At 43.0% G+C, this 23,674-nt stretch overlaps 1 protein-coding gene across 1 annotated transcript in view; it reads right to left on the minus strand.

The window, feature by feature from the left end:
- itgbl1 (integrin, beta-like 1) overlaps positions 1-23,674 on the minus strand; it is a 47,658-nt gene that overhangs the window by 5,916 nt on the left and 18,068 nt on the right. The window contains exons 6-9 of the mRNA XM_079231130.1: positions 20,366-20,506; positions 18,933-19,079; positions 10,122-10,238; positions 1,514-1,660 (exon numbers count right to left, since the gene is read on the minus strand). Of these exons, the coding sequence (XP_079087256.1) occupies positions 1,514-1,660; positions 10,122-10,238; positions 18,933-19,079; positions 20,366-20,506 (552 nt within the window). The remainder of the gene's footprint in view (positions 1-1,513; positions 1,661-10,121; positions 10,239-18,932; positions 19,080-20,365; positions 20,507-23,674) is intronic.

Consider the following 23,674-nt stretch of genomic DNA (forward strand, 5'->3'; position numbering starts at 1 on the left):
CAATGGACAAGGGGGCGGTTCCAGTTGTCGAGTAGTTGCTTGTCAATCATCTGACCCGTCAATCTATCAACACTCTGAGTCTGGATTGGATAATTTCAGTATAATATGGAGTGATATATCAGATTTTGGAATATACTGCCGCTGTGTTGCGGTTCATGTAAAACACGTTCCTGTCCCGGGTGAGATATTACATAAACGGGTACATCTCGTTCAGATTATTACAGCAACCATTAAAGAGATGGGTTTTAACCTGTGACGGAGTGGGAATTTGATGCTAATCTCGTGAGTTTAATTACTTCGTACCGTAAAGTTCCACTGTAAGAAATTAGGATAATTTGGAACGTGCTTTTTGTTGAGCGTGACAGACGACCTTGTTTTGGTCAAATGCTTCTGGCACATGAAACGTTCCCCGTTTCAGACGCAGCGAGGATCAGAAGAGTTATGAAATGGTGACACAGCGAGTATGTGCAGGAGAAGGGAGATGATGGAGAATATGTAAATACTGGATATTAGCTGAGACCTGTTTGACAAGTATGAAGAGAACTTATTACCCACAGAGACGACGCATTTTAATTAACGAAGTCTGTGACGCAAAACTTATTGGAGTGTAGTTCGAGACACTTTGAGCAATACTCCAGAAAGAAAGTGAGACAAGAATTATGATCCAGAGTTTGTAAGAAGGGGAAAGCGCTGAATGAAACAGCCAGAGGTAATGGGAAGCGGTAGGTTTAGGAAATTGCTCATTTTCAGTGATCCTTAGGGGGAAGGTATTGTGATATGCTACAGAGAAAGGACATAACACAGTTCCATAAATAGATTGCCTTGTTTATTGTTTTCTATACTGCTGTTCTTTGTTTTTTAACTTTTTTCCTTTAACTTTCTTAAAGCTCAGTGGAAGCCAAGTGGACAACCGTTTGAGTGTCATAATCCACCCCGTAACATCTGGATTGCAGTCTAAAAAAGTTGAGGGTCTCAAAGGTTAAACCTTTAGTAAATGTAATCACCCATATATCCAATCTGTGTTCTTTTAAAGGATGAATTGTGTATTTATCTAAGTAAATATACGGCTTATGTGCTGTACTTTAGTACAAATTTGAGGTACTTTTACTTGAATGTGTTATGCTACTTTATACTTCTACTCTGGTACAATTCAGGGGTAAAAAGTAAGTTTTCTGGACAGCGTTGCAGATTAAGATTTAATTTAAGTTATTTTAACACATGACAATCTTTAATCCAAAATGTGATGCACTGTTACTTAACAACAAATGAAATAAACATTTTCTCCAGATGTAAATGTGTTTTTCCTCCAACAAAATGCTATATAATAATGGATCATAATGATAAACCAGTGACATAATACATGATAATATGCATTGCGCCATTTAGTGTGGTTATATAAATAGTTCCTATTGTTGTACAACTAAGTACAAAGTAGTACCATGTGAATACTGACGAAAAAGAGACTTTTATGGAAACCTTTGGACTTAGAGGTGCTGAAAAACATCTCGCTCACCTTTCCCACTGCACATGACTCCGTCCGAGGTCTCGCAAAGCTCCTTGCTCTGCACGTCGCTCATGTCACAGGACCTCTGGAACTGACACAGCTTCCCGAACCAGCCCTCCTCGCAGATGCAGCGTCCGCACGAGCAGTAACCGTGACCTGGCGGCGGAGGGCAGAAGGGCAGACGGGCCTTCATTTAAAAGGAGACAGAGGACGGAGCATTGGCCATGAGAGGATACACAACCAGGAGACCAGAGGAAAGAGAGAAAAAATAAATAGTATAAAAGCATTCGGAGATAGAGTGAAAAGTCAGTAGGAATGCCACTGCAGAGAGCAACAAGAAAGGCGATAAAGCAAGTAAACACAGAAAGTTGACAGCGCAGACACTGAACCTTGACAGTAATAGGCCGTGCAAGGAGACGGAGCCACGCCGAGACGAGAGAGACGCAGCCGGCTTATTGTATTTTCTCCGGGGACATGAAAGGGACTGTCATCACTAGTCTTGTCCTGTTCTTAATAAATCTCCAGCGCTTCAGAGAAAGATGAAAAACAAAGAAAGGCAATGGCAGACGACAACACACACACACACACACACATGCTCACACACACACACACACACACACACACACACACACACACACACAAAACACCAAACTAGGGATGTTTAATTGGTTGAAGAAGGCAGTTTGGGTGCTTGGATGCTCTGATAGCCGACAGCGTCACTTTGGCTTTAACAAGCACATACACACACACACACACACACACACACACACACACACACACACACACACACACACACACACACACACACACACACACACACACACACTTATTCCCTCCTTCATCTCCGACAGCTACATCACTCGCAGTGCGCTCACTCCAATACAAATGGTATCATGTGGCGGCGGTGGCCCCATTGATTGATTCCTTTGTGTTCACATCTGGTTACAGATGTCAGGTGGAAGAGGTGGTAATGAGCGGAGCATCTTCCCATCATTGTCAATCTTCACTGTGCTGTTACACATTCAGTCAAACAGCTGTTTGATTACATTGTGATTGTCAGCTGAGACTTAGCATGTGTATTGTATACTTATATCAATGATTGACTTATATATAATTGACGATACCTACATTTAAAGTTTACCGAGTCAATTATTATTATATATTTATTTTGATTCTTTCTTCTTTTTTTTTTACGGATGCAGTTTTTATTCCAACCCTGTTTCTTATATAAAAAAAATAAGTTCCTGAACAATTTAACTAAACTCACAATTCCGTTTTGAGGGACATTTCTTCAGGACCGAACGGTTGCAAGCTGTGTGAAAGTGGTGGAAAAAAAGAAAACAAACAAAAATGCTACAAAACGTATCTCTTTGGTTTAGGCAACAAAACTAGTTTGTGAGGTTTAGAAAACAAATGATCAGGCTTTCTGGCCAAAAGATGCAAGAGAAGATCGATACCTCACTCATATGCTAAATATGTAGGCAGTTAGCATGTTTTAGCATGAAGGCCTTCAAGGGAACAACTAAACATAAAATGAACATGATATATTTTAAACGTCACGTATATTTCATACGCATCTGCATTCTTCGGGCGGTTTCAGCTGAATAAAAGGTAGAGGTAATATCAACATTTGAAACACGTTCATTTAGTTTTTTTGGCTGACATTTAAGTCACTATTTTATGCAATTTCATAATCTTTAGGCCCTTAATCTGTCGTAAGGAGACCTGTAATAGAGGGAGAACCGCTGAGATTTCCCGTGCCGTTGGGGACGTTGATAGTTCACACAACACAGGGCAAGAACCAACAAATAGAAGAACACATAGAAGCTGGCACAGCAGCCTCCTCGGCCATTTATCTTGGTTCTCTCGCTCTTCGTTTACACTTTCAATTGAAAATGACCTCTAAACAAAGGTTTTCTGCAAATGAGGTTTGCTCCAGGTCTTTGACAGCGGAAGTGACATAAAGGAGAATAATAGTCGGAGACTGAGGATAATGGATAAGACTACCCGATGGCCACTGGGTATTTCACACACTGGCATATATAAAAGGATATTTAAAAGGCTATATAGCAACAGCCAGAGATCCTCACAAGTCCCTTTACACAAGTCCAATTCAGGTCTCAAGTCTTTGAGGATCAAGTCTCAAGTCCAACATGTCCTCACTCACACCTCATCATATACTCATGACTCACTAACGACTCAGGTGACGACATTTCAAAGTTTTGCACGGGACATTAACAGAGGTCTGCTGGAGGAAAGTCCTGTGTTTGTTTGAGCCTCCCACCCAGTGGGACTATCTCACTCTTCATACAGTGGCTCTGAGCGCAGAGTTGGCTTTATGTGAGGAATTCAAAGCATGAACTGTATCCTCACTCCTTCCTCTATTAGCATACAGTATCAGCAGTTATCATTTGTTTGGTATATGATTACTTTTAATAGGATATTGCAATCAAATTTGAAAAAAGAAAACACACACAATGAAAACTTTCCTTGCAGGTAAATTGGCCCTAAACATGTATATAGACTTTAATTATTTAAGATAACAGGAATATATTACTAGTTTTCCATGACAGTTACAACCATGATAACACGAGGTCTCCAACTAACGACTCTTACAATCATAAAATCGACTGGATCGTCCCTCGAGCTAGACTTGCCTCTGGACTTGAGTCCAATTTCCAAATCCATGTCCAAATCTCTGGCAGCAGTCTGTTCACCCCGCTGCCGCTGCCCGCTGCCGTCTGGAGGAGGATATGTCACTCTTACCTGTCTTAAAAACCTGAGAGCCCTGCATTAGTACCGTAAAAGTCGGGTTAAAAGCTGCTACAACCTTTGGTCAGTGTCCCCGTTAGCTCCCCGCTGTAGCCAGCTAGCGCTCCTGCTAGCTCTCCGCTAGCTCCCCGACAACCACCGAAGGCAGCGGGACCAGACCCGGCTCGACACCCGACGCGGGCAGAGGGGACGCGGGCATTAGCAGCAGCGCTAGCTTGTGCTACAGCGGGGACACCCACCGGACATAGGAGCGGCGTGTAACCCGGACTTTTACGGTATTATTAGTTGATTCGCTATTAGTATTGCCAACATCATTACTGCTTTTATTATCACTACAGGGCTCTCAAGTTTTTAAGACAGGTAAGAGTGATATCCTCTTCTTCTTCTGATTGGCTATTCGTGTAGCCCATTTCTTTTTTTTGATTGGCTGATGAGTGGCACCTCGCGGCAGAACTCCAGGGGATTCGGGGGAGACGTGCTTGATTCCTCCATGGTGAGGGCAGCGCGACCAGGTCATGTTTGCGCGCTGCGGCACATGAAATAGCCTAGAGTTTTTTTTTCAGTGTGAGAAATACGATGTGTGGCGGGAGGGCGTGACTTAAGACCAAAATGCGTGACAGTCACGCTCAATGCGTGACACTTGAGAGCCCTGTCACTATATCCACTGTTGCTGTTATTTTCAGTAGTTGTAACGTTTTCATCATGCCTACTATCTCATTATATGAATCATTAATATCCTATTCATTGAATGTGCTGTAACTCTGTTACGTTGTTCATTCTGTACACATGACATATATGGCTCCTGTCCATCCTGATAGAGGGATCCTCCTCTGTTGCTCTCCACAAGGTTCTTCCCTTTTTCTCCCTGTTAAAGGTTTTTCGGTGGGAGTTTTCAACAGAGGATGTTGTATGTGTACAGATTTTAAAGCCCTCCGAGGCACATTTACTATTTGTGATTTTGGTCTATACAAAATAAATTGAATTGACCTTGAAACTTGAAATGCATGATGAAGAAATCTAATCTCCAGTATCTGTATAGACACAGCTTGCACAAAATATAGCTAAACACCAACTATGCAACAAATCGTTTGACAGCTCACATTGCTTCCTGATGCAGTTTTTCTTCTTTCTTTTCTTCTTTGCTGTTTTTAATCAAACGGAGGTAGAGGTGTGGGACGGATGTATCGGACGTGTGTGTGTGTGTGTGTCGGTTGTGTTGTTGGGAGGTTATAAATGAAAGTTAGCGAGCTTCTGTCTCAGTCGGAGTGGAGTGGCAGCCATGGCGTGGTCATGCATGGCTGCCTCAATCAGCCTGCCTGGGAGAGCAGTTAATTGCTTTGGAGGAGCGGCAACCTCGCCCTCATTCAATTAGTCTGCACCTGCCTCTCACAGAGCGTGCATTGTGCTGGAGCGTTTAGAGATGGACTGTGAGGGGGAGGCGGTGGTAAATCTGTTATTGAACCCTACAATTTGTGTCTTGAAACTAGACCCACACTGAAATAGGATTTCAGCCCATCCCCACTCTCTCTCACTGCACCGTTAGAAATAATGATGAGGATCCTCTGGAATCTTCTTTTTGTTTCAATGTGTGGCTCCATTTCCAATTTTCCATTAGAAAATTGTAATGTTAGTTGAAATACACAATTTAGTTGTGTCACTCTCAAAGTAGTCCTTTTTAAAAATGTTTAAAAATGTTTTCTTAGATGCGATTATGCTATTTTCAATATGTTTTTTGGTTAATGACTTGAAGATGTATTCTCATGCGATTTGCACTGATGTAATTGGGCTACATTTCATGTATTTTTTAATGCTATGCTAAAAACTTCAGTCCGGTTACTTTCAGTCCTAATACGTATATGAACCATCTTCCGTTTAAAGATTGTTTTGTAAAGAAATCAATAAAATGACCAAAGACAGAGCATTACACATTTTGTACTTCAGGAACAGCCTCGCTACCAATCAGGCAGCTTTCTGGATCAACACTAATGCTACGCTCACGTCCCACGGGGGGTTGGCACATCAACTGGTTTCAGACTGTTAAACACCATTCACGTCAACAACCGGGTCCTAATTATATCTGAGAAATGATGACAGCTCGAAGGCACTGATACTGTTCATCAGACTTGACACCGGATATGGAAGAGCCCGAAAAACCTCACAGGAACCCAAATCAGTTGTTCGGTGTCACTTAACCCAAATTGAAGGGATATATTGTGCAATATGATCAGTAAGCAGTATGTTTAACCCTCACATGGCCAGTTTCGCAGCCTCACAACTGCCTATGTAGAGTTGTGCAATAGATCGATGGATAAACTGACTTTTTTAAACCCAAATTGGGAATTGATTGTGTTACAGCAGGAGGTTATTCTCAGTCAAAGTACATGCCAACACTAGAGATATATAACCATAGAATACACAACATAAAACATACATTAGAATACACTATAAATATACCAAACTTCAACAACTACAATATAAAATATAAATATAGGATAACATACGATATACATTAGACATAATGGCCCAATGGAGCTCAACATGCATCTATCCCGTTGTGCACAAAAGGTGACCAGGGAGGCCTGAAGAACGAGCTCTTGGGTCTCAGTGCAAAGTGGATATTTGGCCGCTCTCTCCTCTCGTTCTTCGTGTTTGGAAAAAAAAAACCTTGACAGCCAAGTGAGTGTGGACCGAGCTGACTGACAAGCTGGTTAACACTTTGGGATTGAATGATATGCAAGGGACCGGTGTCATTTCTCACTTCCCCTCCCTCGCAGCTGTCTGCAGCGAGGCCCAAACATCCAGGGGCACAGACAGCACTGTACCCTGGATTTGGGAAGTTGTTTTTTTTCCAGCCCCCTCACCATGAAGCTTCTTTTCTGTTTGATCCCCAACTTCTCAGACTGGGTACCTGTTTTAGAGCACCTCTAAGCTCCTCACAGGCCTCTGAGTATACCGACTTAATTGTCAGCCTGACAGCATGTGTGTGTGTGTGTGTGTGTGTGTGTGTGTGTGTGTGTGTGTGTGTGTGTGTGTGTGTGTGTGTGTGTGTGCGCGTGCACTGGTGTTTGGTGCTCAGACTGCTCTCCCCGGACGCCTCATGAAGAATTGTTTCTGGACAGCTCGGCACACAACGAGCCACAGTAATCCATTCACATAAATACTGCATCCCCCCTCACCCCCCTTTAAAGGAGAAATTTACCCTCAGATGCTGCACTGCACCACGGATACAAAATGGCACAGCTGACTAAAAACAACATTCAAAAAAATAAAAAAATCCAGTGCATTAACTGGGTCTAGGGAAAAGACGGATTGCACGTCAATTCAAGATTGAACGCAGATAGTCAGAGCATCGAGGGGGGGCTCCTCCTTGTTGTTAGAGTTTGGGGGAAATCTGTTTACTCTTTGATTAGCTGTGCAAGTGTCAAGTTCTTTTGCTTTTACAGCACATTAAGGACTTATGCTTGTATGTGTCTAGAAAATACAGAAATGCGTGTCTATATGCTCAAATTTAACACAGATACACAATTGTAAAAGAAAAGGCAGTCAAATTGAGTAGTAATACATCCTGCAAAGTACAATGAGGATTATATATATATATATATATATATATATATATATATATATATATATATATATATATATATATATATATATATATATGCATGCTTTTCTTTTGGAGCACCGCGATCCTTAAATGCATCTTCATCTGCCTTTCTCTCGGCCTCTGCCTGGCAGCAGCAGCTGCAAAGGGAAATATCAATTTCAATTGAGCCTCTAATGTTTTTAGCGCAACCCATCCATTACAGTGGTTGTGCCTAAATGGCTCCTATTAAGAGCCCAAACTTCCCCAAGACCTCAAACCGAAGCTTCAAAGGCTTGGAGCAATTTCTCTCGAACTCAGCTCAAGGGTTTAAGAGGGTGCGGGGGAGGGGGGGCTGTGCCTGTGGATATCAAAGAGAGCAGATAGGATCACACCGTATTGATCTTCAAATTCAGCGTCTGCTCCTGGCATCGTTTCAAAGTGGGTGAGTGCATGTGTGTGCACACGCTGCACAAAATGTGTGTAGTTTCCTCTGCAATAATTAGGTGAGGGGTGTGAACGCGTAACCATGTCTGCCTCAGGAGATGTCCATATCATGTTTTTGTTCTTAAAGAATGGACCTATATGTACTCTGTTACCCATGAGCCTCTGCAGCGTTCGTCAGAGCCAGAGCAAATTCAGAAAACTCCGGCGAATCCAAACATTTTATAACGGCTCAAGTTTCTACAAAGTGTGATCTTTAGCTTCCATTAGCTTCCAGTCGTATTTCACCTCGGAACTGTACTTGCAGCACAAAATGTTCACATCCTGAACCTCATCCTTTTTATTCTGAGAGGCTTGGACGAGCATTAAGAAATGTAGCGGTGTCGGTGGTCCTTTTGGGTCCCCACCCCAGAAAAAATGAAATATTAATACAGCTGCCAAAGACATGTCATAAGAGCAGTGCCTTACTGGGCCGAAAATAGGGAATGGTGACACACCAATTTAAGTGCTAAAAAATGTCTCGCTAAAGCAAAGCGTAGGTGGGAGGCGGTCAAAGGGACACGACAGTGACGGAAATGCACAAGAGAATATCATACGGTAGATGCTGTTACACTTGTCGGGTGCAATGGAGGATGTTCTCCTGACGGCGACATGAATAAAGACCCCGAGGCAGCAGCAGCTGGGAGTGGGTGAATAACTCCCTTTATGTCATAGTTTGCCAGGCCAAATTATGCCAATAACTTCATCTCAAAAGAAAATAGAACAACATTTGGTGTATTACTTCTATTTTATTGGATATCTGTAAAACATTTAAACTCCATATTCATTTGGATTAAGTTATTATCCATCTTAAAGGTGCTTCAGAGCATATCTATAGCCTCTGCACGGCTGAGCCAAAGGCTTGCAGCTAACGGTGCTTGCAGCTAACGGTGCGTGCAGCTAACGGTGCTAACAGCGCTGAAGGTGGAGATACACCGAATCCTGCCAATGAGCGGATAGATGTTAGCTCCAGCCGATGGGCGGTGCTGGGTTTTGGCTGGGCGGTTTGCAATATGGCGCCCAGGTGACAAACTGCACTAGAATATCTTCCTGAAAACATGTGAGGTGGGAAAGAGGGAAGGCAGTAACAGAATCTTGATTCATATTTCATCAGCGCCGCCTAGTTTGACGGTTGGATCTGAGTTTTCTCGAGCCTGCTGCCTTGCAGAGTACGAGTCTAACTTCCACGAAGTTGTGGTTGAGTCATGATTATGCTAATTCATATTCTAGGAAAGATGGTGGTTGACGTTGCTAACTTGACTGGCTAACACGTGACGACTCACTATCTCTAGTGCAGAGCGGCAGCGTCGGCCATGAGACAGCCAATGGTGCATGCTCACATGCAGTAACACGCAGAGGGAGAAGGACTTAATTCTCTGCTCAGTACACACATTACTCCACTATATCTTTACATAAGAAATAGTTTTTGCTGCAATATTAATGCTCTGAATATCGCACAAAGAAACCTTTCAGCTCCACCATGAAGAGAATGATCTCACATTTGTGAATGCAACAAGTTCTGCAAAGCATCCGTGGGTCTTGCACAAGGTCCAATACTTCAATGCCCGAAAGTGAACAGCCTTTTTACTTGTGGAACAAATAGAGAGGCCTCCCACTCCTCTGCACAGTTTGAACAGTAACGTTGAAACGCAGACTCGCCATCTGTTTACTGCCGTGTTCTATCAATTCCCTCCGTTGCTCACACAACTTGAACAGCCTCGAATGGACACAAAGATGAGTGTGTGTGTGTGCGTGTGCGTGTGTGTGTGTGCAGGCTCTCACCTCCGCAGACCTCTCCGCCGATGTCCTCGCACTGGCGGTCGTCACACTCACAGTTCTTGCCGTGGACGCGGCTGTCCCCAGGTGGGTAGCAAGTACACTGTCCGCACTGGCACTGACCTACAAAAACAGAGACCATTTTTCTCACATCTCAGCAGTGTTTCACAGCAGGGGTTGTGTTTTTCAAGCAGCATAATTATCTTTCTTTTCTGGCATTGTTTTAAACTTTTGAATCAACCTGATTCTGATAATTTAACTTCCCCTCCGGCCGCACTGGGAAACCTCATATGTAAACCACTCACTCTAGAAAAAATGCTCACACGGGCTACACACACACACACACACCTACACACACACACACACACACACACCTCGAGATGTTGCGATCAGTGAGCTGCCAGTGAAGAAGGCCACAGGGGAGCTCACCGAGTGAGCATGCTTTGCTAGCGGTGAAGCTCATTAGGCAAACACCATCTATTCTGAACCATCGTTGGAGGTGTGCAGTGTGTGTGTGTGTGTGTGTGTGTGTGTGTGTGTGTGCAGTATACCTGCAGGCAGCTTGGGGTTATGTTAACACACATACATTTGAAGGCTTCAAGGGAGAATCAGCTTCTAAAGTGCTCGTCATAGTCACTTTTCTTTTCTTTGTCAATTGCCAGATTTTTTGAATTATCATTAATTCATGCTTGACTTATTAATGCAGAAAGAAAAAGCATGAATTAATTCATGGAGTACTTCATGAACAGGAATGTACAAAAATGAGTATCTCATGCCTGAGTTAATGCAAGAACAGAAATGAATGCAGCAGCTATTGTATCTCAATCATCGAGAGTTATGGATGACGTTCATGTCCTCTCAGGTCAGTCTGCAGGCCAAACAGTGGATTAGTCACAGCAGCGCAGACGTATACTGTCCAAGTGTTGTAATCGTGATTAACTATTAATCTTTTTCATGACTTTATCATGGTTCCGCTGCTTCAAATAGAGTGGTGACCTGGTCCTTCTTCACCACCGATAAATAATAAATGTTATTTCCTGTGAATCTATCATGCTTCTCGGCCCTCAAATAAAGTCAGTCCTTCTGTGTATTCGGACATTGTATTTGCAAAAAATACAAATTCACATGACGTCATCTTTTTGGACCTCATTTAAATAATCAATACTAGTTAGGAAAGGAAACAGTGAGTATGTGTCACATAGCATTAGCTTAAAGCTCACAAGCTGTTCATGAAAGTTTCATACAGAATGCATGTGCACTGCTGTGATTGGTTCATTTTGTGGCCCGACCCTTTAGCGGCAGACTTACCTATAGCTTATCTTCAGACGATGGTTTGTATGATATCTTACAAAAAGTTACCCCTCTTTTTCCTGCGTGTTTCCCTACGAAAGACAGCAACGCGTCAACTAGCGGCCGTTACCTGCGTGCGGTCTTTTCAAAATAAACTTCCGTCTTCACAGGAAACAACTCATGAAGGTTTAGGCAACAGAACTACTTAGTTAGGTTTAGGTGATTAAGGTTACAATTACTACAGAAGTGTCGTTACTGAAGTACGTTCAGTTTACGTTAAGTACTGAACGTTTTAAGTTCAGGACAAATACATCGAAGTTGACTTCTCGTGTTCCACGGGGAACGAACAGCGGTCTCCTGGTTGGAAGATCGCTGTTGCTTTCGCGGTCTTTATACTTCCTCGTTTATGATTACGCAGATGACATACAAAATTATATCAACAAGTTACGCTCATTACTTTCCAAAGATATCTCTATGAATGCTTGATGAGACTAGCCTACGGTAGTCTGTGAAGTACTGCATGACTTAATTTTAATTTTTTTATGCCCTAAGCCATATGTGAATTCATGATAATTCATGTGTTACTTTGCAAACTCCACATCATTTACTCACAGTAACAGCAACGTTACTCAAATAATACAATGTTACTGAGAGGTGAAAAGTAATCAACTTCAACCTCGGAATGCAGAGTGCATGTTTTATTACCAACTTAACAAAACACACTGCATAATCGAACACATTACCATAAGATGTGCGTTGGTTGCCTGAGCTCTACTGACAAACGGGCAACACACACACACACACACACACACACACAGTTGGACATCTTTTTAATGTTCCCATCCACAAGTTCTGCAGACAAAACACACCCGGAAGGGCTACAAACAAGTAAGCTGGCCCGCCATGAAAAATAAGTGCACAAAGGGAATTTCCCAGCTCGCCGAAGACATATGGTGAAAACACAGCTTCCTGAGTGCCTCTGCTTCTCTTTTTCCCCCTGTGCTATTGAGCTGGGTATGTCCTTTCTGCACAGTCATTATTCACTCAGAGTGTTTCCCCTGCTCATGGCACTGCTGGGTCCATTTTGTGTTTAGTGCCACTAAATAACACCTCCAACATATCCATAATGTGCATGGGCCTTTTATCTTCTGATGACTCACTGAGTTAAATTAGGGGCAATAAATAGCGGCGAACATGAGTTTTGCGAGACGGCGGCGTCATCCGATGTGTTGTCCGTGTCACATCACTGTCACTTTTTATGACCAGCCACCTCTTCCCGCTTCACATATAGCACGCCGCCATCTGCTCCGGGGACTTTGTTACCCTGGCAACCGGTGATGTCGCAACGCCCCTGCCTTATCGATTATCCCTGCGCCCGTAAAACCCAACGTGCGGGCGTGTTGGTGTGTGTTGACGTTTAATTCCTCATCCTGTCTTAAGGTGAGCAGCAACCTTGATGACAAAGTCACATCGTATGTATTTTCCCAGACGTGTTTGCAAACACAGGTGGAGGTGTGGCAGACTCATGTTATGCCAGTTTAAGGAGAAGCGCATGTTGCAGTGCAGCACACTCTGGAAAAGGGGGCTATGGAAGGATCAATGCATTAAGTAGATGAAAACTCAATCAGCAGGGTATAGGCTTGGCTAATGGTCAGTCATGTCAGCTCCCCTCATTCCTTTCTCAGTGGGATAGGACGAGAGTCCGAGCGAGCGTCTTCCAAGCCGACCGAGACCCCTCCCCAATATATATATATATATATATATATATATATATATATATATATATATATATATATATATATATATATATATATATATATATATATATAAATATATATATATATATATATATTGGGGAGGGGTATATATATATATGTATATATATATATATATATATATATATATATATATATATATATATATATATATATATATATATATATATATATATATACGTATATACGTATATATATATATATACGTATATATATATATATATACGTAGTGGCACCGTATACAGCTCTGGTAGTGGCAGTGGCCTGTCAGTCTCAGTAAGCCCGTCCTAAAGCATACTGTGCTTTACGGTCTGTTTGACTCTCAATGGAGCATACTTTACTAAATGAACATCATGCTGTATTGAAGAAGACTTGAAACTAGAGAATGAGACATAAACTCATGTTTACAATGTTTACTGAGGGAATAAATAAAGAGAGAAGTAGAGTCATTTTCTATAGACATCTATACAATCAGACGTATTTCTGCAACCAGAGGAGTAGCCCCCTGCTGGTCAGTCGAGATAATGCAAGTTCTAAGCCACTTCAGCATCGGCTTCACTCTGCAGGACCGGAGGTTGCCGCCTGGTATCAACCTGAAGTCTCTGCAGAGAAGCTTCCAGTTAGTGCTACTATGGTATTACTACCAGGCGCCACGTCCAAGGTTTTTAATTATACTATCCACCCTGCTTAAATCAAGCACCAATGTTGCAAGACTTTAACTTAAAGACTGCAGATAATAGATGGTTACAGGGACTCACACATTTTGCAGTGATAGCAGATCGATCGTGAATGAAACTTGTTACACACCAAAGTGTTATTTTAACTAGAACAAAATATTGAATTAATGTGAGTGTGAAGATGCCTGTGTGTGTGTGTGTGTGTGTGTGCGTGTGTGTGTGTGTGCGTGCGTGTGTGTGTGTGCCTGTGTGTGTGTCAAATTTGATTGTCTGAGTGTCACCTTTTTCCAATTTTCAGTGAAGTGGTCTGCACCCAGTGAAATTCATGCCCGTGTTTTGTGCCAGCACCACCGTTGTGCTGCACTGCCTGATCTGCATAAGCAGAACCACAGCTGTGACACTCCTCTCACTGTAGAGCTGTGAAATTAACACACTTGCAAAAGTGCAAAAACTAAAATGCACCTGCGTTTGCGCTACTGACATTTGTGTGGTTGGACAAAAACATATTTTGGCTATAGTGCAGAAAAATACAAGGGACTAAGATTAAATGTGGATTTTGGAAATAACGACTTCATACAATTTTACAAACCGTGGCTTGGCGGTTTAAATCGACAAGCATGTCCTCTCCATTGAGTGGATTTCATTTCTAGTTCTGTGGCAGCTGCAGTGAGTCCAGCATCACACCAAATATCAGGATGTATTAGAAGTGTATAACAGTTCTTTCAAAACGCATACAGATACTGCAGTAATCAAACCAAATGTGTGTCACGAGAAACATGTTTAACTTGTCATACATCACAACCCCTCTCTTTTATCTTCCTGTAAAAGGTTGCAATCATATTCACGATCCAATCAAATCTCAAGGATCAAATCCCACTTGAAATGATTGCCCAAGGCTATGTTTTAGCAGTTTCACGTAACATACATCACATTATACGAGCTGAAGACACTAAGTGCCATTTTACTGCACTTTTAACCCACGTGAAGAAAGTAAAGATATCATCACCTTTTGCATCAGTGAGAGGGAGTGACGTAGAGATGCTGCACACGGCTCTGGTAACTACCTGTCTATGAAACGGCCTATTTTACTTTAATGAGACCAAAATTAAAATGAACATCATGCTGTATTGAAGAAGACTTGAAACTAGAGATTGAGACATGAACTCATGTTTCCAATGTTTACTGAGGGAATACATCAAGAGAAGTAGAGTCATTTTCTCATAGACTTCTATACAATACGGAGGATTCGCCCCCTGATGGCCATTAGAGAGAATGCAGCTTTAAGACACTTCAGCATTGGCTTCACCTTTCAGAACCGGAGGGTGTGAAGCCCCCAAACTCTGGAGCATGAAACCCCTGCTTGTTAGGCTGGCCTGTTTTTAAACACTGTAATAAAACACATCTTTATTCCTTGGCTTTTCGTTCAGCCTGATAGTTTGCTTATTGCTTTCATTATTTTATTGTCCTTTTGCCTTTTAAACTCACTCTGTGTGTGCTAATTATGTTTTTTTTGTAATGGTTATTGTCATTTTGGTTCAGACAGCTCTTTGGTCTACTGCTGTTTTTAAATGTGCTTTTTTGAATACATTTGAATGGGATTGGATTGAATACAAACAATCGCGCACACATAATTAATGTATACTACAGCCCACACTTTGGAGAGCTGAGAAAGGAATCCCAAGAATCAGCAGAAAGATGTTGAAAGCAGGTGTTTCCTCGAGGAAATACCGCGGTGTAAAGAATGTGCGATCCACAAGGAAGAAAAGCCCCAAAGCTGCTGTTTCAAATTTCAAGGCTTTTCCGCTCAAGCTGCCACCTCAGACCAGCCGCATTCATCCATGCCTAAGTGATTTTCTACATCTGTCTCCTTCAGTTCTTCTCTCTCTCTCTCTCTCTCTCTCTCTATGTCTCTCTCCCTCTCTCCCGGTCTCACTTCATTGTGTTTACCGCTCTCTTTCCCTTTTCATCCCTGCACATCCTTTGCCCTCCATCGAAGCCTTGCAATGAACTCTGTCACACCCGATTGTTTCCAGCAATTGTGAAGTTCCAAGCACTAAACCAAACGGGCATCTTATGCAAAAAGGAAGCCCATGCACACGAACGCCACCCCAATCACACGGTATGCATGTGCACACAGTCGACCTTGCTCCTTATCACCTCCCTCCTCTAGACATCTGAACAGAGACGGTAAATAGTACATTCAGACATAACAGAGGCGGAGCAGGAGGATAATTTATGGTACACAGATAATGCTTTCAACATGTGAAAGATGGAAATCGTTGGCCTCTGCAGATGTTAGACATTCCTACACTTTAAACTGTCACTGCATGGATTGGGATGTCTGAAACAAAAAGCAATTTTTAAAAGGACGAATTTATGGATCCCATTAATTGTTCTATTGCACAGGGTGATTTAAAGTTCCATTTTGTTGCGGCAATAGGAGATAATTTAAAGGTACTGCTGGAGGAATTTAAGCTAATTAACTCCCTCAGCACAAGTTAATCTTTGCTGTTTCATTATGTGAGCGTCGAGCCTGCTCAACCATGTTGTTGTGGAATTGGTTTGAGTCCGTCAAAACCAAAGTCTTTTATGGAACGGACACAATATGCCAAGAATAGTTGATGCATTCAAAGGCCCCAAATTGGTTCGATTTGTAGAGTGCACTTTGCCAATATCATGGTTACATTATGTGAGCTGTGTTTGTTGTCATTGTTCCACTGTTGGCTCACGGTGAGCTTGATGTAGCTGTCTTCATGCTCGCAACCATGCCTGTCTTTCAGGCAGATGGCAACCTCGATGTTTAAAAAGTGATGCCAAAGCGCCTTTAATCCTGCATTTGTTTTATAACTTTAACCCTTTCATAGTGTGTTTTCACTTCATGAAAGTTAATTGTAACTTTATGGCGATGGCTGAAAACCAGAATGGCAACCACATGTGGAACGTGAGGCTTGAAAACAGTAGTCCACAAACTACGCCCACTTCTTACAGCCGGGTATGGTTGCAGGTCCCTGATCTAATCAGCAGCTTCCCCATCCATGGGTGTGAGGAACGTCCACAGCCACTATAATAACATACAGTAAGCTCCAGTCCTTTTGCATTTGGAACAGAGCAGCGGCTGAAAAAACAAAAGAAACTCACATTCCCCACTGACTTCCCCCACAGTCAGATGATACAGGAAATCAATGCTTCACATTAACCGCTGATAAATCCGCACATCACTGAGACCAAGCAGGTTGTGCTCCTTGTAGTAACATCCGCCACCGACTGCATTATGAACCCAAAACCAACAGAGCAAAGGAGGCTTTACTCGCCTCTACCTTCTTTTCTTTTTGTCATCTCATTCTCAGTACACTGATGGGTATTCCCCAGAAAATTACATAACGATATTTGGAGCAAAATGAACGGAGAAGCGGTGCACTGAACAATGCCCCATACGGCGCTGTACAACTGATTGATTAAGGCTGCTGCATCAGTGTAAAATACAGATACAAGGGACGCCTCAAAAGACTGCTAAGGGTGCACTGCATGGCTGCGAGACGATTTATCTTATCTTATTTGGAACAATGCAGGTTGTCAGTCAGTCTGAGAACAACGACAACGCGGCCATTGTGCATTGTTACCTCCGGACGTAGGCACAGCAGCTTTCTGGCGAGGCTCTACCATCATATCGGCTTTGCTTTTTTGTTGTCTGGAAATTCTATGGATGAATAACCTTGCAACTGATTTAATTTCAAGTAAGCTGTACAATAGATGATTGACAGCATTTCTTTACTCAAATGTCGGGATGTTGGACGGACACCATTTGCTAGGCTGTCGTCTGTCTTTACATCCAACCGCCTGACTGTGTAACCTGACTATAGTATGAATGCCATACCTTTCGGCTCACTTGGCTCAGAGTGAGATTCCAGTATACGCATACGTATATTGGAGACGTGGCCTAGGGCGTTTATATCCAGCACCTGTAAAGATTAAGCAGCGCGGCTTTACAAAAGCTGAGTAATTCGTTCTCCCCTCTTATAGAAGCTTTGGGCTGTGTGCATGTGTAATCTTAATCACTGGTTTGTGCATATAGCAGCTGATGTAGCAGCTAAGCGGTTAATGGACTGACTGCATGTGTTTACCTTCATCTATTGGGCAAAATAATTTTTGGGCCTCACTCCACTAATTATATGAAGAGTGTGGGAAATGTACTTTTGCACAATAATTAAGGAGCAGAAACTAAAAACTAGAACTACAATGTGCCAGGTTATTTCAAGGGCATAAGGTGCCGTCCAGGCTCATATTCATGCAATATTTAAAGGCCCTTAATAAAAAGCTCAACTCGATCTTCTTACCATGCGGTCCGATATAAACACGCACATTCAAGCCTGCTTTGAATGGGCGGCAGAAGCAGGCAGAAGAGATCATTCTGTGCTCCAATCAGGATTTAGCAATATTTGAATAATATAATAAAATATTTTCTAGCCCTGAAATAGACACTACTGCCTTCCCTCCCACTTCCACCTTACTATCATCAATCAACAGGCTCAAGGGAATAGGAACTGGAACTTTTGTTTTTCTTAGCACAGGGTTTCCAATGATGCCAAGCCGAATATTAGTATTAGTCCCGACATCCGGAGGCTCCAGGAAAACAAGCTTCCTCTGTCCAGAAGGGCCACTAATGAAGCATGCGGTGCGGTGCGATAAATCTAGACACATCGACCCACTGCTTGTTTCTATGGAAAGAGCTGTTCCAGCGACGGCTCACAGGCGTGCGGTGCACCTTAATCTCACAAAACGTGCATGTATGCATATGTATGGCACAAACACACACTCACAAGCAGGAATACTGTACCAACCGGCGCACACTGAACATTCACGCATGCACCACAATAAAAACGCACCGAGCGGCTGCTTTTAGATTTGTTTAAAGACGCTGTCGGATTTGATCGCTTGGTGCTTTCAACGCCTTCTTAAGGATGGTTGAAGAGACGTGAAGCACTGGAAATGGCCTGTTCTCCACCAAGAGGTGACGACAGAGTGCCAGCCTGCTGCAGTAACCATGGCAACAGGAGCGGGAGGGGAAGACCAGGTACCTCGTCCGAAGCAGGGCAAATTGGACGTTCCGCGACACTTCTTCAGACTGCTCTCTGGAGGCTGGGAGCAGGAGAGAGGATGCTCGCACTTCTTCCCGGCCCATCCCTCCTTGCAGTCACACCTGCCGCAATTACACTGGCCGTGACCTGCCAAGGAGAAGAGGTGGAGGAGGCAGACAGGTGAAACAAAGTGGAGGGGCTTTGTGCATGGAACATTCTTTTGATAAAACAGCATTAAGTCAAGCGGACCCACCGAGCTGGGGGGGGATTCGATGGGTTAAGGAGCAGAGGAGGGGGCAAAAAGGGGAGCTAGTGTGTGAGAAAGGGAAGCAAGGGAGAAAGCAAAATGAAAATGAAATAGGGGCCGGGCACGCTAGAGGAGAAGATTGAGGGTCCTCAGAGCATCGACTAAACAAGCTTTGACTGTCTGGCCTCCTCTAAGCTGCTGAAAGACCAGCATTGATTAAACCTGGTCTGGTCTGGGTGAGAGAGAGAGAAAGAGAGAGAGAGAGAGAGAGAGAGAGAGAGAGAGAGAGAGAGAGAGAGAGACTGATGGAGAAAGATGGGATTCAAGATGTGAATGTCTGCAATTCTCTCAAACATTGAGCTATACATTATTTCGGTGACTACTTTGGAATTCAGAGCATAAAAATAGCAGCAAACAACTATTTGCTATGTAAACAGCGTCCCGAATTACGGCGCCATCGCCGACGCATCGCACTGTTAGCTCTGTTAGCTCTGTGAGCACTGTTGCCTGTGTTCGCACTGTTAGCATCATTAGCTAAACCGTCACCATGTTGAGAGCCGTGTGGCGGCAATCCCTTGATCACGGATATGTTCTGATTTTAGAATGTAGCACCTTTAACATTTTAGGTAAAAGAGAATTAGATGAGTAGATTGATATCACTTCTATCTTTGTGGCCAGCAGCACGTTAGCTTAGCTTAGCTTAGCATAGAGACTGGAAACAGCAGGAAACAGCTTGCCTGATATGCCTGCCAGCATCTCCAAGCTCACCAACGAGTACGACTCCCATTTGTTTTATTTGTACAAGTGTGAAGTTTTATAAGGGATTATATGCCGGAATATGTTTTATCTGGTAACAGTTGCCATGAAGTTGAAGGTCACATGTACCAGAAAACTGCCATTTTTAAACGTTGGTCTTTGTACACATATTGTGTGACCTTCTGAAAGAGCCAGGCTAGCTGCCTCCCCCGTTTCCCTTTTATTCATGCTAAGCTAAGCTAACCAGCTGCTGGCTATAGCTACATGTGTATATTGTAGCCTATCGATCTTCTCATCTAACTCACGTTTAAGAAAGCAAATAAGTGTATTTCCTGACATCTTGAACCGTGCAATTCTTTGACTAAACTTTAAGGAGGAACTCTGAATGTTTTGCAAACAGGTAACGTGGATCCAAACATAGCATGCTCACCTGAGCAGAAGTCATCGGAGTAGCGGTCGTAGGTCGCGTGACAGTTCCTCTCATCGCACTCGCATGTGTCTCCGTGGATATCCCCCCAGTCGCCGGAGGGATCTACATCATGACAGTTGCACTCTCCACACACACAGGTCCCTGACGCACACGGCAAACACCACCGCACATACACACACACAGTTAATTCAGCTTTTCTTTGTATAGTAGTACTCCAAATAAATCAACAATGTAAACTGGGGGGAAAAAAATGATGGTAAGTACAACTCATTGTCTGTGTCTAGATAAATAAAAAGGGAGGCACTCTAAAAGGCACTCTACTTCTAGCACTGATGCAGCTTGAAGGATTGAGTTTTACTTCTAGGCTGCAGCCAACATCTGCCTCACTTTTTCTTCCTTTATCTACATATCTGTCCGCCTGTCTCTTTCTGATTTGTTTTTACATCTCAGCCAGGGCATCAGTCCAAGCAGCAGCCAGTGGAAATCCCATTTTCTCTTATCAGTGGTGACAGAGCACGGGGAACCCCTGGAGGGGGAGCCAGGCCAGCTGGCAAGCCTGCGGGCTGTGGCTGGCGCGTGTCTGGCCCTCGGCCCGCTGCGGTCCTCCCTCACCACCCTCATAACCCTGGAGTCCTGGATTTATAGAGCCGTGCACTTTAATGTCTGCCACAAATGTGACAGTCTGGCTTCACGGGAAGCAGATTAACGCACCTGTATACTAGCTGGAAAAATAAATGCTCTAATAAAACCAGGACGCCATCAGAGGACGCGGCACGTTTGGCATTTTTACTGTTTTCCGGCTACAAAGCAACCTCCCCCCTTCAACACAAGAGGGGAATCAACCCTCTCTGTGTGCCTCGTGCAATGATATTATCTCAGAGTCAAATTGTTGTGATCAAGAAATCACATGTAGATGAACGTATTTAGCCCCCAGCGCTATGTGGCTGCTATAGATTTTTGACAGCACGCCGGTTGGTGTATTATTATCTCCACGGCGGAGGCTAGGTGAGCCGAACAGGCGGGTGGGGGGCTTGGGGGGGTCTATCTAGATTAAAGTCTATCTATTGTGTGCCCGTCAGGAAATCATTCACTCATTCATTTCGGAGCGTAAGTGGAGCAGGAGATATTTCCAACCCTCGCACAGAGACTCATCTCTACATCTTTACAGGGTGATGAAATCAAATCAACCCTCTCGTGCAATCATCGTCCTTGATCCATTTCCCATAATCACCGGGAATTATCTTGCCGGTGCTTTAAAAGGAGGATTAATTCTGACGTGCCATATATATAGGGGATGGGAATTGTCTCCCATTATAATCAGCACCAAATTGTCTGACTTCCGAGAATTGTGTTGCAGTCGAATGGGGCAGGAGGATGAAAACGATGTTGGAATATGTTAACATATTTTTACAATACTTGAGGGGGTGAAATACTGGATTTTTTTTAATTTTGAGCAAAGGCTACACTCTGCTTTAATATGTGTTGGCAGTGCATGTCGGTAAGTGGTGTTTTGGACAGTTTACAGTAAAGGTGCGTTGCATTATTTTTTTTACATCTGTTACGCCAAGTATAATTTCACATCAAATTAAAGCCAAGCAGCATTATCATATTTTGTTCTGGCCTTGAAGAGACGTAATTAAATGTTGAAAAGAATCTTTCTCAAACATTTTTTCTTTCATCCATTTCTAAATAACGTGAGCCGGGCTCAGGTTCTCACCAGTCGCTCCAGAACACATTGTGCCACGTTTGGTTGTCACTGTCAGTCAAATCTTTGTGATTCCATGTCTATATTTGTTTCACTTCATTTACACAGTTTAGCTTTTGCTCAACAGAAAGATAAAGGAAACTAAATCAAAGCAATAAAACCGACATCTCTTTTCCACCTTCTAACAATGTTTAAACAAGGAATGAATGAATAAAACTGACTGATAACAAGTACTTTTGAATGCATTGCATAACGCTGTCGAGCTAGTAGAGCGAGCACACAAAAAGAAAGAAAAGAAAGTGTGTCGAGGTGGATTTGAACTGAGATTGACTTTTTAATTGCGGCTGTGTTTCCTGTGTTCTTTCCTCCGGGGACTCTCGGGCCTTCGACTCTCCTCTCCTAAACAGCAGTACAATGGGCTGCTACATGAACACCGTGGATGTTTGTTCATGCCGTTTCGGGTGTGCACTCAACCATAAATCATGGGGCTCTGTCCATGCAGCCTACCATTTGGCCCCTACCACTTAGCCAGTCCTCAGCCAGTCCACTGTAATTAATTTTGGAGAGCTTTACTGAAATCCCGCAGGATCACTTGAGCTCTGGTTAGTGGAGCCGATTCCCCGACTGTCTGTCCGCCACGCTCTGGTGACGATCAGCGGAGTTAACATGAGGATTCCTTCAACCTCTATTCAATGCATTCTTCTTCATCTCTGTGTTCCTCCAGTCGTTTTATTTTCTTCTTCTTTTTTTTCCTTTATCTCCATCTCGTTTTTTTCATACTCGGTTCAAAAGTTGGATGTCAAAACTGACTCCTTTTCATCTGCGATAGTCGGAGAGCAGAAGACGAGCCGCAGCTGGGGTTCTCTTGTCAAATGTGACGGATCAAAGATGTATATAAATCTATGTTGCCTTTGGATTCCATTCATTCCTTCCCCGGTGCGTCACTAGTTCGGGGTTAGCGGTTGCCTTCAAAGCGTTGAAGTATTCCCGAATCATTTATCGTCATTATGCGATGCAGGGACGCACAGGGAAAGGCAGTTGCAACACATTTACAACACCAGAAAAACAAACTAGTGCATGCAAACGGTATTTCCGGTGACATATTACAGTATGCAAAACTGGCATAAATATCCCACAATGCAATGCAGCAGCATCAGTCATAAAAGACGATGGCGGACAGCACAAACGCATGTTGAACGACACCACACACATGGAGTGTGTAGCGCATCGGATGCTGTTTCGGATGCAGCGTGTGTCTTCTGGTCGTCTGCATGACCCGAGACAACAGACAGGAAATGAACTTGATCCCATTTGCAGTGTTTGTTTTCATGTTTCCAAGCAACACAATTCAATTCTCACTATTATGGGGTGGATTTTAATGGGCTTAGAAGCCGTAGTGACGATTAGGAAATTGCACAGCATCCTTGCCATGCTTATTATTCCACTACATCGTTGATTTGTGAATGTGTGATAATCTGCATCAGCATATGCTTGTGTGAATATATTTTCTTCCATATTTGTTATATTTTGGATACATTTTTAATTCCAGAAGGTTTATCATTAGCTATACAAATTCAGTCAAGTCAAAAACCATGCACTAATTG

The sequence above is a fragment of the Taurulus bubalis genome (assembly GCF_910589615.1).
Source record: "Taurulus bubalis genome assembly, chromosome: 15".
Classification (NCBI taxonomy): domain Eukaryota; kingdom Metazoa; phylum Chordata; class Actinopteri; order Perciformes; family Cottidae; genus Taurulus; species Taurulus bubalis.